Below are 15,362 nucleotides of genomic sequence, written 5' to 3'. Positions count from 1 at the left end.
TTATACTCTGAACAGGCTGACAATTTACTGTGAAGGTGATTTAAGTGTGATGTAAGTAAGATGTTTTCAGTTTGCAGTTACTTTGTGGTCAGGTTCTTCATAAAACCTAACCCCAAACTCCTAATGTTACTCATACAGCAGGTTTTCATTACCTCTTCATTTTCTGTTTGTCTTAATTGTGTGTTACTAACAATAGAATCAGTTCGAGACTTTTACTCGCGTTTGAAGGTTGGACACACAAAGTGAACCAGGCAGTATTTTAAGGCCTTGAGATGAAACCACAGATTGCAGTTTGTTTTTATTACAGTGGATTTAGGCGATGCGACATTTTACGAGAGACCTATTCATTTTGAAGCAATAAACACTGAACCGCAGCATGGCTTTGCTATATTTGGCTCAAACTTTTTACCCATGTTTATGAATTTTTTTCTCCCTAAATGAAAGAGTCATCGACACGGCTGCTTTCATTTCACTTACTTTAGAGATTCCCTTCACACTCCTTCATGATGGAATGTAATGTTCAGGGCTTGTTTTATTTTTATTTTTCAAAATGTTTGTTTACCTAATTCGTACATAACCATACCAAAGACCAACAGCAAAGCCTTAGTGCATAACATGACACTAAATGTGACACATGACTCTGTGTGCACTAGGCTTTGTTCTCTTTCAGTAACAATGGTTCCCCCACCTTGTACGCAGGGCATGTTTGACTGGGTGGATATTCTGGAGAGCAAACTGGATTCAATGTCCCCTGTAGGCACTGACCTGGAAACTGTCAAGCAGCAGATTGTCGAGCTCAAGGTACTGTCTTGTATTTGTGCTCGAATGTACAACAGAAGAGTAATTGTGAATTCGCTTCTGCTCTGGATTTTTCATTTACTTTAACTTTGCCGCATTGTTCACTAGTAGTACAGAAGCTCTGTCACATAGCAGTCGTCTTTTATGTCGTATGCTTGATTCATAACAGGCCACAGCTGGCTTTCTTTTGCACAGCTAGAAAAGCTTTATAAAGACAGCTTCGTAAGGTAGTCACATAAGCATTGATGTACAATAAGACAAATGTGCTGTAAAAAGGCAGAAAGACCGAACATGGTCAGATGTATTGTCCATAAAGCTTTGTAACTCTGTTGACTGACTGGGTGTGTACCGTGTGTGTGTGTGTGTGTGTGTGTGTGTGTGTGTGTGTGTGTGTGTGTGTGTGTGTGTGTTGGTGTTTTTCAGGAGTTCAAAGGAGAGGCATACCAGCTGCAGATAGAGATGGAGCGACTGAACCACCAGGCCGGTCTCCTGCTGAAGAAGGTGACGGAGGAGGCCGATCGCTGTGCCATCCAGGAGCCAATGTCTGAGCTCAGGATGCTGTGGGAGAACCTGGATGAGAAGATCATCAGCCGACAGGTCAGAAGAGAGAAACGCGAGGAGGGGAAGCGTCAGTCTAACATTTCAAAAAGTTATACAACAAAGTAAAATATAAGAGTGATATAAAGCTGTCCTACGTAATTATATAACAATAATTTGTGGTCTCTTTATCGACTGCTCTACCATGTCTACATCATTAGTCGAATAGTTATCAAAGCATGTTATACATTGCCTGCGTGATTCTGTCGAGAGTGTAGGGGGCCAGACAGTATTGACTCGATACAGTAAGCAGAGAACAAGTCTAGTCTAGTCACACTCAAATTTAAGTGGAATGTTTATTGTGGACAAAATGTAAGTTAAAAAAATAATATAATAAAAAAAAAACGTTTTTAAATTGAAAATCTTACCTAGGACAGGTTTAAAAATACAGATATCCAAATAAATAAAGAAATCTTGGATGATGGATACTGTTCAGTCTAAATAGAGTAGAAAATGGACTCGACAAACAGGGATCAAACAGGCCAAGGAATGTGTGCTGTATTACTGTCGAGTGCTTTCACTCACTGGCAATATCTAATGGTTTAATCTGTCACTAATCCAGCACAAACTGGAGGGAGGCCTGCTGGCACTGGGACAGTTCCAACACGCACTCGACGAGCTGCTGGCCTGGATGAGCCACACCGAGGAGCTCCTCAACGAGCAGAGGAAGGCCGGAGGAGACCCCAAAGCCATCGAGATAGAGCTCGCCAAACACCATGTACGACACCTCCAGAGGAGCACATTTATACATTTCATTTAATCCCTGGAAACACTAACCAGTAGATTTATCATACGTTAATCCTTAATGGACCCTTTACACATGCAAGATGTATTATTATTTTTTCCCTTCAGGCTTTCGCTTCTGTTCACCTCCCGTTCTGCCATGTCTTGCTGTTTTATCTCTTCAGGTTCTCCATAACGATGTGTCGGCTCACAAACCGACAGTTGAGACGGTCAACAAGGCCGGTAGAGACCTGGTGGAGTCCAGTGCTGGAGAGGAAGCCTCTAGTCTGCAGAGCAAACTGGAGAACCTCAACCAGCGCTGGAAAGACATCCTGGAGAAGACCGCCCAGAGGAGGCAGGAACTGGACAGTGTTTTGCTTCAGGTATAAAACACATTTTCACCAACTTGTGTTTATTGATTGATTGTTGTGATTGAATATTTTCTTCCAGGGGAGCGAGTATGTTATGCAGAGCCATACATTGATTTTGGAGGAGTAATCCCTGTCTCCCACCCTCCCTCCTCATTCCTTTTTGCATCCTGTGGAGTTTCTATTCATAACTTTGACATTTAGCGGGGTGCTTTGATGTGGAGGGAGATATGAGAAAACAGAAATATGTCCTGGATTTAGTTTCCATTCAAGAAATGTTTGAAAGGTATCTGTGAGCACATAATCCATCCCAGGGCTAAGATTGTGTTCATATATGAGAATGTGAAGTATTTATCAGGAAAAAGGTTTTCGTATCCAGTTATCTCATATTCTGTCTTAAAAAAATACATATAGCATTTTCTGTTTTGCAGTTTGTAAGCAAAGGCTTAAATTCCTTACATTTCAGGCTTTTTAATCTATCCTGCTGGATGTTGGAGATTGCTAGTTTTGGTAGCCAAATTAATTCAAGGAATCAAAAACTCAGACATCACACACACACACACACACGCACGCACGCACACACACACACACACACACACACACACACACACACACACACACACACACACACACACACAAACGCACGCACACAATGACTGTGTGTGTATTTTGTGTCCGTGAGACACCTTTTGTCCTGACTCAGGTTGTATTGTGTTGTAGGCCCAGGGTTTCCATGGCGAGATAGAAGATATGCAGCAATGGCTGAAAGACACAGAACGTCAGCTGTTGGCATCAAAGGCTGTGGGAGGCTTACCAGACACGGCCCGGGAGCAGCTTAACGCCCATCTGGTATGTGTTTAACATTGTGAGAGGCCACATACAGATGGCAAGCTTGTAAAGGAGACGACTATGTCTTTTCTGTGTTTTTATCTGAAGTGTGAAAATTAAATGACACTGCAAAGTTCCCGACGTGCAGATGACAAAAAGCCTTTAAAGTGTGTCAGATTGATTTAGCCGTGTCCGACTATAATGAATGTTGAATATGTTGTTTTCCTTTACCCTAATGGAGAAACCTGAGCGCTTTCACAACCAACTCAACCTCAAGAAGCGTCAGTAGTGACATCTTATAGACCCCCCAAAAAACAGAGGGATTACTTGAAAGAAATAACTTTTGTCACATAAGTAACATTAAGACTGTTTTGATGTCCGTGGGAACATTCCTCTGAGAGTCTCGGCATGCTTCACTATGCATTCTTTCACCATTTTCTGAACCAACATAGACATAATGTGCTCTTCAGACGCTGCAGACTCTCACACATTGTTTTCCAAGATCTAAAGCTGTAATTGAGTCTGCGCGACGAAAGAGCCACTCTCTCTCTCCCCCCCCCCACCCCTCTCTGCCCCGCGTCATTGTGTGCGCTCTCTTCTGCAGGAGTTGTGTTCTGCCTTGGAGTTGAAGGAGGAGCTGTATCAGGAGCTGATGAACAAGGGTCAGCAGCTGCTGGCCGTGACACCAGAGGGCCCGGACAGCAACACGGAGCAGGACCTCGCCCACCTGAAAGACAAATGGGAGGCGGTGCACGGGAAGGTTACGGAAAGAAAGGTATACGGAGTTGAGATGGTGGCGAGGGCTGGCCGAAAACCTATACGCCACTCTTGGTTTAAAGGTCCCAAATATTATGCTCGCTCACAGGTTCAAAATTGTAATTTGGGTTTCTATTAGAAAACTGTTTTTAATGGTGTAGTGTCCAAAACAAAACTTTAAATCTATCACAGTGCCATTTATGAATCTCCTCTTTCTTAGCCTTAGTCTGAAACGCTCTGCTTTAGAGCCTGTCTATTTGGGGACCTTCCAAAGAATCCAAGTCTTCTCCGATTGGCCCTGAATGAAACTGACGGTTGGAATCCAAGTGCCCTTTAGATTCAGTTGTCCTGCGGGGTGTGCTTATCACAGGTGGAGGTAGTGCTAAGTTAGATTGGTAATGGGGGGTGTGGCTTCTCCCCTTATTACATCATATGCGGGGGGATCTGAAAAGGGTTTTTGAACACAGGTTTTCAGACTGGTGATGGTGGTTGAAAAGAGAGAGGGTTGTTGTTTTCTCAAACTTTGGGAGTCTCTAGACACACCATATTTATGTTGAAAAACCATGAAAAAGTGCATTTTGCATAATAGGTGACCTTTAATGTGTCACGACTTCAGCTCTAGGTCCCAGTGAGAGATCGCTGTGAGAGTCCCGTTGAGATTTGTAAGCCTGTAATCCTGGTGTCGACAATGAATGGTGTAAGGACAGAGTGTTGGCAAAGACACACAGGATGTGGTCACGCTGTAGATCAGCAGTGGTCTTGTCTCATATTTTGCCCTAGTAAACATGACAAGTGCCTAAAATACATTAAAAAAAAGATCTACTGTTAAACTTGATCCAAAATAAAGACTCATCAATCTCTATCTTGTTCTTTTGGACATCTTATTTATATGCTTTTCCATGCAGAACATCATTTCACATTTGTGGCTACAATAAATAAACACTTTACATGACACAAAAGATAGATGATCTCCTCCCCTTGCCGCTCTCACTCCAGATATGGAGCTCCTCATTCCTGACTGCTTGACAGTTTGCCTTTGCTTCCTATTTACTTTGGTCCTGTTCCTAGGAATTCAGAGTCTGGTTAAATGTGAGACCTGGCTGCACAGAGTTACAGCTGGTGGCCAAAAGCTCTCTGCAGCTATGTGACACCTCCCTAGTCCAGCCTGCTCTTTTTTCTTTTCAAGCTGAAAAAAAAGTATTCAAATCATGAAATAAGCACTGACTAATAAAAACTTCAGGACTATATTTAGCAACGACTCTCAAGATGACGCACAACATAGAACAAATTAATGATTCGCTAATCGGGTTTTGCCAAAATGTCATTAACGCAGCACTTATGGTCCTTTGATGAGCCTTGGCCAGGGTCCTTGGCCTAGAGAAAATGGATGTTTTGCAGCGATAGATTCACTGAGGATGTTACTATTATTTAATTTAAAGCTCATCATTCCTTTTCTGCTTCAGCCATCAGCCTCTCCAGAGATGTACACACAGCTCATGTTTGGCACAACCCAAGTGTAACTGTTTTCTATATCTAGTGTTGTAGCAACCAGACAGATTTGTTGCCAGCCTTGTGTGGAGTAAATTCAGGTTTTAACCAAAATAACAGTATGGTTTCCCATTCCTTTGCGTGGACACTGACAATGTGTTGTCTATGTGTGTCTACAGGTGAAACTGGAAGAAGCCTTGACGCTGGCCACGGATTTCCACAACTCACTGCAGGACTTCATCAACTGGCTTACACAAGCCGAACAGACGCTGAACATGGTCTCCCCCGCCTCCCTCATAATGGAGACCATCATGTTTCAGATTGATGAGCATAAGGTAATGTTTGTACAGAGACGAGGGTCACACACAGCCTTTGAAGGGATATTTAATGCTGATGACAGGAGATTTTTTTTTCCCCCAACGTTTTTACCCAGCTGTCTTGATAAGGTGTCATTTCCTTCTTAAATGATATGATTATTATCTGGTGGCAAACCTGTGGCGTACTGGGTAGAGGGCGTACCATTAAGGCTCAGTCCTTGTTGCAGGGGACCAGGGTTTCCACTCTGTACCTCTTTTCGACTGACAAATCAAGGTGTAGATATCCAATATATATATTAGGTATTTACACCTTGATTTGTCATAATTATGTACCAAATAAGAGTTTATGTTTACAAATATACCATTCGACTTTGCCATCAATCGCTCAATGTCTCCTTCTGCTTTGTAACACCCGAAGCCAACCCCCTCTCCTCTCTAACATTTGTGCAGGTCTTTGTAACAGAGGTGAACTCCCACCGTGAACACATCATTGACCTGGACAAGACAGGAACCCATTTGAAGTACTTCAGTCAGAAACAGGATGTGGTCTTGATCAAGAACCTTCTGCTCAGCGTCCAAGGCCGCTGGGAGAAGCTGGTGCAGCGGTCTGTTGAGCGAGGCCGAGTACTGGACGACTCCAGAAAGAGGGCAAAGCAGGTACTGCTCTGTGTATATTCATGCTTGGTTTTTGGAAACACAAATGGTTTCACCCTTGTAAGGACTTTTATTATCATTGGAAAGCTCTGTAAATAGTATATGAGGGATGTTTCATGTTCCATCTGCAGCTTATTTTAGCAGTTTTCATTAGTGTGGGCCCTTCCCCTGAAAATCATCTGAGCGTTTAACAGAACTCGGCAATAAATCAAGTGAAATCATGCATTTCTTTTTTCAAAGTTAACACTGTGTTTGTTTCCTTATCCTTCATTAGTTCCATGAAACGTGGAATAAACTGATGGAGTGGTTGGAAGAATCTGAGAAGAGTCTGGACTCAGAAGTGGAAATCGCCAACGATCCGGACAAAATCAAGACACAGCTGGCACAGCACAAGGTGCCTGGGCGTCTGCTTATCACGCTTTACTGGGGGAAAGAAAATAACCTCTGACATTAGAGTTTGGTTCATTTAACAGAAATGTTTGCATCCAAACCATTTTCTACAAGTCCGAATAACGAATGCACCAAGTTTTGTGTGTAACTTTTGAGAGTTGGAAGCAGATTCCAAAAGGGAAAACTATTTATGGGAATTATTGCTTGAGTAACATACTATATCCATGCTTGTTGTCTCTGCAGCATTATGTGGGGATGTTGTGCTAATCCTATCATAATCCAGGGATGGACTAAATGTATAAGGGGTGACCCTGCTTTTGGATACTTCTAATCTCTGGGGAGCAGTAGCTCTTGAGTTTTGACCCATTTTTACATTCCCTCACATAATACTGTCTTCTTAATCACAATACACTGAGGCTAGGTTAAGTTCTGACATGTCAACAGTATCAGGAAGAACATCCTCTTAGGAGGTTCCCTACAACCTTATACATTTAAAGATATAGACAGATGGATTTTGTTTTCTAAATGCAGTAAAATTGCTTACTTTGTAGGACTAGGACTGTTTGATGACAATGTTTCCTCATACACAGGAGTTCCAAAAAGCTCTTGGGAGCAAACACTCAGTGTATGATACCACGGCTCGAACAGGACGGGCACTGAAAGACAAGACATCCCTTCAGGACGACACTCAGAAGCTGGACGACATGCTGAGTGAAATGAGGGACAAATGGGACACTGTTTGTGGGAAGTCCATAGAAAGGTAAGCATATGCCTTCCAGCATTTGATGTTGTATTTAACGCCAATTGACTACATGTTGGACTATTTGCAGTACTTCCAAAGACCTCTTCATTCATGTTGATGATTTGTGCTTTCCTGCAGACAAAACAAGCTTGAGGAGGCCCTGTTGTTCTCCGGCCAGTTTACAGACGCTCTCCAGGCTCTCATTGACTGGCTGTACAGAGTGGAACCTCAGCTGGCTGAGGACCAGCCTGTACATGGAGACATAGACCTGGTCCTCAACCTGATAGACAACCACAAGGTAGAAAACCACACCACAACACACCACAGCGTGACACAAAGCTCCAACAATGCCCCACTTTGTTGACCTGCTAGTTGAAAAGTCCTTAGTGGCAGCAATCGAAACCCACCTTCAAAAACAAAGCATTAAAAGGTTTTCACTGCTGTTTTAAAACCGCCCTCTCCTTTCTACATTGCTTGTTTTTTATCACAATAGAAACAAAGGACTCTTAAACCACACCAGGGTAGGACTAAGAATCTAAGCAAAAGGGCTATCATTGTAGTACCTTTCCATTGAATCCCTGTTCGAGGAATTTTCCATCAAGTGAGGATGTCTGGAAAACTGATGCTGTTATGTTTGTGAGACTAGAGGAATTTTAAATATTTAGGAAAGTCTCATATAGTTATTATCAATGCCTTTGCTCGGGTCCAAATCCCCGCCAGCTCAGACGAAAGGGTTTTACGGAAGGCAGACCAGAACACCCTGTGTTTCCCGAACAGTACCAAATAAAAGTTTACTCTGCTTCATCATCGTCATATTACCATTATTAATCTGACATTGTCACAAATAAGTAGACAACCTCATTGCAATGCATCCTACAGTCACTCTTTCACTCGCTTCCTAAACAAAAACATGTAAAAACACTACATCTGTTGTCCATGAGGCTGCTGGAATTAACAAAAACTAAAAGTTCCTTGTAGCTACTTCAACAATAACTGAAATCAACCACACAAGTAGCTCTGTTTTTTGTTGCAACAACTTATATATATATCTATATATATATTTATAATTTACAGAATCCTCTGTATAGTGTTGATGTCTCACATGCATGTGTGTTCACGTTGGTTGACTGTCCTTCTCTGATATGCCTCTGCAGGGTTTCCAGAAGGAGTTGGGAAAGAGGACGGTGAGCGTTGCGGCGCTCAAACGTTCGGCCAGGGAGCTGGTCGAGAGCAGCCACGACGACTCGTCCTGGGTCAAAGCCCAGATGCAGGAGCTGAGCACGCGCTGGGAGACGGTGTGCAACCTGTCTGTGTCCAAACAGGCGCGGCTGGAGCAGGCTCTGTGCCAGGTACTGTAGTGTGGTGGAGCCCCTACAGTGGTGAGAGAGAAGGTAAAGTCACTGTGTATGAGCCTGACTGATGTGTTGTGTCCTCTGGCTGCAGGCTGAGGAGTTTCACTCTACTGTTCACATCCTGCTGGAGTGGCTGGCTGAGGCAGAACAGAGCTTGCGTTTCCATGGCAGCCTGCCTGATGATGAGGAGGCTCTGCAGGCGCTTATCGAACAACACAAGGCAAGCCATGCAAATATTTTGATTGTTTTGAGTTTTAGAAATAAATAAAAAGTAACATATTGGCAAGTTTTATGGACATGTAAACAATGTGTACAGTGCTGCAGATGTTTTTCCTAACAATGATTTCAGCTTATTTAAATGTTTTTTTCCTGGCTCCAACATTAAAACAATTATATGAGCAAAACATTTTCAATGAAAACAATCTACTCTTTTCCTTTGTAATCGTTTTTTTTTAAGGATTTCATGAAGAAACTGGAGGAAAAACGAGTGGCTCTAAATAAAGCAACCAGTTTGGGGGAGGCGATTCTGACCATCTGCCATCCAGACTCCATCACAACCATCAAACACTGGAACACCATCATTAAAGCCCGGTTCGAAGAGGTCAGTTCACAGCTGCAGCATGCCTACATACGTGCTTATCTGTTCTGTCATACCCACAGGTTATTCCTCATCACACAAATGCCATTTCTCTGTCTATTTAGTATGAGCAATGTGTGTGTAATGTTCCTGTTACAGGTGCAGGCTTGGGCCAGGCAGCACCACCAGCGACTAGCCACAGCCCTCACTGAGCTGTTAGCCACTCAGGAGCTGCTGGAGAACCTGCTGACTTGGCTTCAGTGGGCTGAGACCAACCTCGACGATAAGGACAAGGAGGTGCTGCCACAGGAGCTGGAGGAGGTCAAAGGCCTCATAGCAGAGCACCAGGTACTGTAACACTGCATATAAAGATAACTCTCCTCAATTTACAAAATGACACTATTTCTGCTCCTGTCAAAACTGCACCAGTTGTATGGCGGCTTTTATTTTACAGTGTTCGATTGTAAAAGTGAACATGAACCAAACTGGAAGCACACTTGTCACTTTCTCCCTGCAGGCATTTATGGAGGAAATGACCAGGAAGCAACCAGATGTTGATACCGTCACTAAGACACACAAAAGGAAGGCTGCTGTGGAGCCCCACGGCCAGTCCCAGATCCCTGTGCTGGGCAGAGGAAGAACTGGAAGTACGTATCCCATAAATACCCCTCACGGAGCGTGACCCCAGCCATCTGGCCCAGTGTTGAGTCACCGCAAGTCAATGCTACATCCTCATCATGCCCATTTTAGCACCTGGAATGATGTCATTGTTGCATCTATTCTCCTTGATTACACGGTGAGAAGACAGTCATTAGGAAGGTTTTTGTCTTTCACTTGCAGGAAAACGTTCTCCCACACAAACCATGTACGCGTCAGCAACACAAGCTCCCATTGAAACCAAGAACCCCCGGGTCAACCTGCTGATGACCAAGTGGCAGCACGTGTGGCTGCTAGCTTTGGACAGAAGGAGGAAACTCAACGATGCCATGGACAGACTAGAGGAGGTAATCAAGCACTCTCAGCACTTTTATTTCCGGTGCCTTTGTCCTTTATCTGCTTGTTCATTTCCATCTTTGTTTTTTTTTCTGTGCAGTTGAAGGAGTTTGCCAACTTCGACTTTGACGTGTGGCGGAAGCGCTACATGCGCTGGATGAACCACAAAAAGTCTCGTGTCATGGACTTCTTCCGCCGCATTGACAAAGATCAAGACGGCAAGGTGACCCGGCAGGAGTTCATAGAGGGCATTCTCTCCTCCAGTAAGTGTCCAACGTAAAATAAAATAAAAATCCATGTTCCCCTGTAGTCAAATTCAAATTTTGTAACACTCTTTGGCTCTTCAACAGAATTCCCAACCAGTCGTCTGGAGATGAGCGCCGTGGCAGACATATTTGACAGAGACGGGGACGGCTACATTGACTACTATGAGTTTGTGGCGGCTCTTCATCCCAACAAGGAAGCTTACAAACCACTAACAGACGCTGACAAAATTGAAGATGAGGTAATGCCAACTGTGATGCCGGGAGTGTCTAAATCTACAGACGTGTTGAGGGAACTGTGGGTCAGTAAAATGTTTTCTCTGTTTGTAGGTCACACGTCAAGTAGCGAAATGCAAATGTTCAAAGCGATTCCAAGTGGAGCAAATTGGTGCCAACAAATACCGGGTAAGCAGAATATCAACTCTTGCACTCAGCCACATTTTATTTAGAGCAAGGTATGATTCAACAAACAAACCCAATGCAATGTTTGTGAAATGTTTTAAATGTGAGTTCAACTTTGATGGAGAAGTTCCATGGAAAGTATGTGTTACATTTAATACAAGAAGTGTCATAATAAAAGGTAAATATGTGTTAAAAACTCTAACCTTTCTATTTAAATGTTTTCATTATTTCTCACATCAACAGTTCTACCTTGGAAACCAGGTACATATGAATGTATTCCTCCTGTTGTGCCCTATCAAACTTAATGTCCTTTATTTTCATTTACCATGTTTGCTTTGCAATTAACACCGTCTGCCCCGGATTCCTGGCTGATGTTTACAGACTGAAACTCAGAAGTAGAAATAAAGATCTTTGGCCATCTGATTTAATCCGTAAGGAACACTGGCCTAAAATGGGTTTTTTGTCCCACAATTTACGGCAGCAGCATATGACCAAAAAATAAACAATTTGACTTAAGATGACCAATTAAAGAAACATTGAAAATGTGCTTTAGGTTTATGTGTTCATAAATATGCAACTTTCAGATTGTACTAGTGTAGTAACTGTTTATGTATCTGCTTTTGAGTTTCAGATAATACAATATTTAAGTGCCAATACCATTTCAGCCCATATCTTTTTATTGGTCCACGGGCATACATTCATCTGCTGGGCAGTTCGGAATATAATGCTTTCTTTGTGCTTTCCTTTGGCGCTTCAGTATCATGGGAATGATTTAATTCAACATTGGCTGCCTTACTTTTGTATAACTGACACTGCATAACAATTATTTTTTATAGTCGGGCAACCTCAATGATTTCAATGGATACTTTTGCTTTTTTCATTTGAACTTTTTTATGAGTTTTTATGTCTTGACGAATTGCATGTGGCAGTTTAAAATCCATTGCTGATATTGGTTCATGTGTCACATGCTTTCAGAAGCTTGTTGGATGAATACAATGGGAGGTGTTAGTAAGAGGGGATAGGGGCTTTTGTGGTGGTTTATGAATTAGTTTGTATCTATGTTTCACACACCAATGAATTTAAACAATTCTTTTGACAGTTTGGTCTGGTTCACTGCTTACATGACTCCTTAATCGGCGATGAGGCAATAGCAAACAGGGAAAATCAAAATCTTAACCCCCACCTACACGTTGCAGTTTTGGAAAGCTGTATTCTGGTAAATAGTTATTCTTAAGTTGTGTCTTGTGCCTCTCTCTCCACCAGATCATCATCACCTTTAATGTATTTGATCACTAAATTCACCAGTGGCATACAATCATTCTGATAATCATATAAGTGCAAGATTATGTACCAGTGGAAAAGACACCATGAGATAAGAGGGACTTAGTGGAGGGTCATCAGTGCTTGGTCATGTCTGCGTGTCACAGTGTGGTGGATGAGTCTGAACTGATTTGAACCATTCCTCATGTTGTTTCTCTGTGTGGTCGGAGCTAGCTGCATTGAATCTGCATCAGTGTCAATGCATCCTGAGTATTTGAGTCGTAGTTGTAGAAAAAGTGCAACAACGTGCTGGTTTGCAGGAGATTGCTGTTTGTCCGCTTTGTCATGAAATTGTGGAATTGTTTTTGACAGAAAGCATGCAGCTGTGATTGTCCCGTGTGTATTTTGTGTCTGTGCTAATGCTCATGGTCATATCCAACTGGCTAATTTATGTCTCCCATACATCACACCATACACATTGAGCCATTCACATCCATAACATGCTCAGAGTTCCATATGTTTGGTATTTGTGGTTGGTGTGATGAAGGCACATTATTACGCACTACCGCCTCCTGGTGGTAAAATAATGTGCCTTCAGTTAATGTTTTTTCTACAGGCACCAGCCTGCAGTAACTGCAGCCAGCTGAAGCCAGACACTGTCGGAATAAAGTCAGGCTTTACAGCCTGGAACCACAAATTAACTGACATTTTTCATATTCAAAAAATGTGCCCTGATATTAGTGCTATATCAGTCAAGTCTGTAAAGCTGTAGAGTTCTTGTAATTGCTGTACTGTATATACATGCAGATTCACAATACATTACAGGAGCTGAAATTGAATTTGCTATTCATTGCAACAGATATCCATATTGAGTCCGACTGATCTTTTGGTTAGGGGCTGATACTGTTTAGTGTAAATCTAATTATACTACATGATAGTGGAATGTCACCTGACAATAACTTTGTGAGGAAGGTACCAGATGTACTTTGCATTTTTTCATGTGATTTAGTTTTTCATAATTCAAAGGTTATACCCATACACTAAGACACCATTACCTAATCATTTTTACCCCACATACATTAGTAAAAACATTAGGTATTAGACAATTATAGGTAGGAGATAATAAAAGAGACAATTCAGCATGAACTGATGTTCATGATCATACTGAAAGAAGAAAACCAGTTGGATTGACCTATGTGTAATTTGTGTCTTTGAGAATGAAAACTGTTGACGTTTGCGTGTCACAATCTGTGTAAATCTTTGCAACATGGAGAGGAAATCAGTCCTGAAGTGGACACAGAGCAGCTTTGATGGCTGTTTAATTAATGAATTGAATATTTTGATTGAAGCCGTCTAATTCCATATACTACTACTACTACTACTAATAATAATACTAACACTAATAACGAATCAATGAACAGATTTGATTGTCCAAACCAACCTGGTTTCCATTGTTGCACAGCCTGCAGTGAGACAGTGCTCCTACACAGGCCAGTGATTTCACACATCTGGTCTCTCTCTCTCCCCTCCCCCGTGGTAGTTTGGAGACTCCCAGCAGCTTCGTCTGGTGCGGATTCTACGCAGCACTGTGATGGTACGGGTGGGCGGAGGCTGGATGGCTCTGGACGAGTTCCTGGTGAAGAATGACCCCTGTCGAGGTAAGATCAAATGTTCAACACAAGAAAAAAAAGTCACCATGCAGCAGCAGATACAATACTGAACAAAATAAACACACAGTTGTGTCTGTAGTCTACTCCTACTGCACCTCCATATGTTCTCTGTCCCAGATCCATCAAAGGCTTTGGAGAGTTTAAGAGTCTACTCCTCAGTTTGAAGTGGAAGTAACCAGTCATAATCATTTATTTGTAATCTTGTTGGAGAGTGGCACTGATTTATCTTACTTATACTGTGGAGTTATCTGAGTGGTTATTTCCCTTCTTCTTGAAATCTGTTCTCTCTCAAGGATCAGATCTCTTAAAAACACAGATACAGTGAAAAAACTGAGTGAAACAACACAGCAAGACTCACATTCAATTATCATTTAATAGGCATTTTTCTAGAATGTATAAGGTAGAATTACTGATCGCACATCTGCTTCCTTCAGTATGAAAAAAAACATCTTATCTGTGGCCATGTCTAGTGCAAAAGATGAATGCTCTCTGTATGTTCCTGCCATCTTCTGTATTAATTATCAATTTCTGTCTTTCCCTGCTAAACCTTCCTGCTGCTCGACATGGTATCATTTCTCCTAGTTCATCACCACGGGAGCAAAATGTTGCGCTCGGAGTCAAACTCTTCAATTACTCAGTCTCCTATAGGTTGGCAAATCTCAAACTTACTCACCATGCTCCATGAACCCACCAGTGGTATGTGTGTCTGCACATCCGAGTGTGTGGTGCTGCTTGTGTACTTTCGTAGGAGTGTGTGTGTGTGAGTGTGGGAGTGTGAGCACCCTTCATGGTGATTAGCATCCTCATAAACCAGCATCACTCACACGACAGTCACTCAGCTCTGGCTGGTTTTCACGCATGCTGTTGTTTTGTGTGTGAGTCACCGTCACCTGCTGTCACTTCCTCTAAGGCGCCGACACGACAAGTTAGCCATTGTGTGTCTCTCAGCATGTGACAAGCAGTTCTGTTCAGATGCTCCTTTTGAAATTTTCAGGTTTGCTTGACAATCAAATAAAAAGAAGAGCATTTGAAAAAAAAATTTTTTAAAAGAGGCTTGGCTTAGCATATTGCCTTTAGTTGTAAAACATAATTTGTGTGGAGATGATGACGTTGTCTCTACATAACACACATAACAAAACTGAAACAGTATTTATTGCTGTGTTTACGTTGTTTGACAGTGTGGC

General features: G+C 42.3%; 1 protein-coding gene across 6 annotated transcripts in view; it reads left to right on the top strand.

Annotated features, from left to right (window-relative positions):
• The window catches only part of dst (dystonin), a 102,423-nt gene that overhangs the window by 83,333 nt on the left and 3,728 nt on the right, over window positions 1-15,362 (top strand). For all 6 annotated transcript variants that reach the window (XM_080036486.1, XM_080036484.1, XM_080036485.1 and 3 more), the window contains 22 exons: window positions 700-801; window positions 1,222-1,395; window positions 1,958-2,113; window positions 2,304-2,501; window positions 3,207-3,335; window positions 3,919-4,089; window positions 5,738-5,893; window positions 6,326-6,532; window positions 6,804-6,923; window positions 7,510-7,679; window positions 7,800-7,959; window positions 8,816-9,010; window positions 9,105-9,233; window positions 9,471-9,614; window positions 9,750-9,938; window positions 10,108-10,237; window positions 10,431-10,594; window positions 10,684-10,846; window positions 10,934-11,088; window positions 11,177-11,251; window positions 11,492-11,509; window positions 14,049-14,166. In XM_080036486.1, coding sequence (XP_079892612.1) covers window positions 700-801; window positions 1,222-1,395; window positions 1,958-2,113; window positions 2,304-2,501; window positions 3,207-3,335; window positions 3,919-4,089; window positions 5,738-5,893; window positions 6,326-6,532; window positions 6,804-6,923; window positions 7,510-7,679; window positions 7,800-7,959; window positions 8,816-9,010; window positions 9,105-9,233; window positions 9,471-9,614; window positions 9,750-9,938; window positions 10,108-10,237; window positions 10,431-10,594; window positions 10,684-10,846; window positions 10,934-11,088; window positions 11,177-11,251; window positions 11,492-11,509; window positions 14,049-14,166 — 3,223 coding nt within the window. The remainder of the gene's footprint in view (window positions 1-699; window positions 802-1,221; window positions 1,396-1,957; window positions 2,114-2,303; window positions 2,502-3,206; window positions 3,336-3,918; window positions 4,090-5,737; window positions 5,894-6,325; window positions 6,533-6,803; window positions 6,924-7,509; window positions 7,680-7,799; window positions 7,960-8,815; window positions 9,011-9,104; window positions 9,234-9,470; window positions 9,615-9,749; window positions 9,939-10,107; window positions 10,238-10,430; window positions 10,595-10,683; window positions 10,847-10,933; window positions 11,089-11,176; window positions 11,252-11,491; window positions 11,510-14,048; window positions 14,167-15,362) is intronic.

This window comes from Ammodytes marinus, assembly GCF_949987685.1.
Source record: "Ammodytes marinus genome assembly, chromosome: 11".
NCBI classification, from domain to species: domain Eukaryota; kingdom Metazoa; phylum Chordata; class Actinopteri; order Uranoscopiformes; family Ammodytidae; genus Ammodytes; species Ammodytes marinus.
The sequence above is the reverse complement of the archived record's forward strand: the minus strand, read 5'-3'. Positions and strand labels throughout refer to the sequence as shown.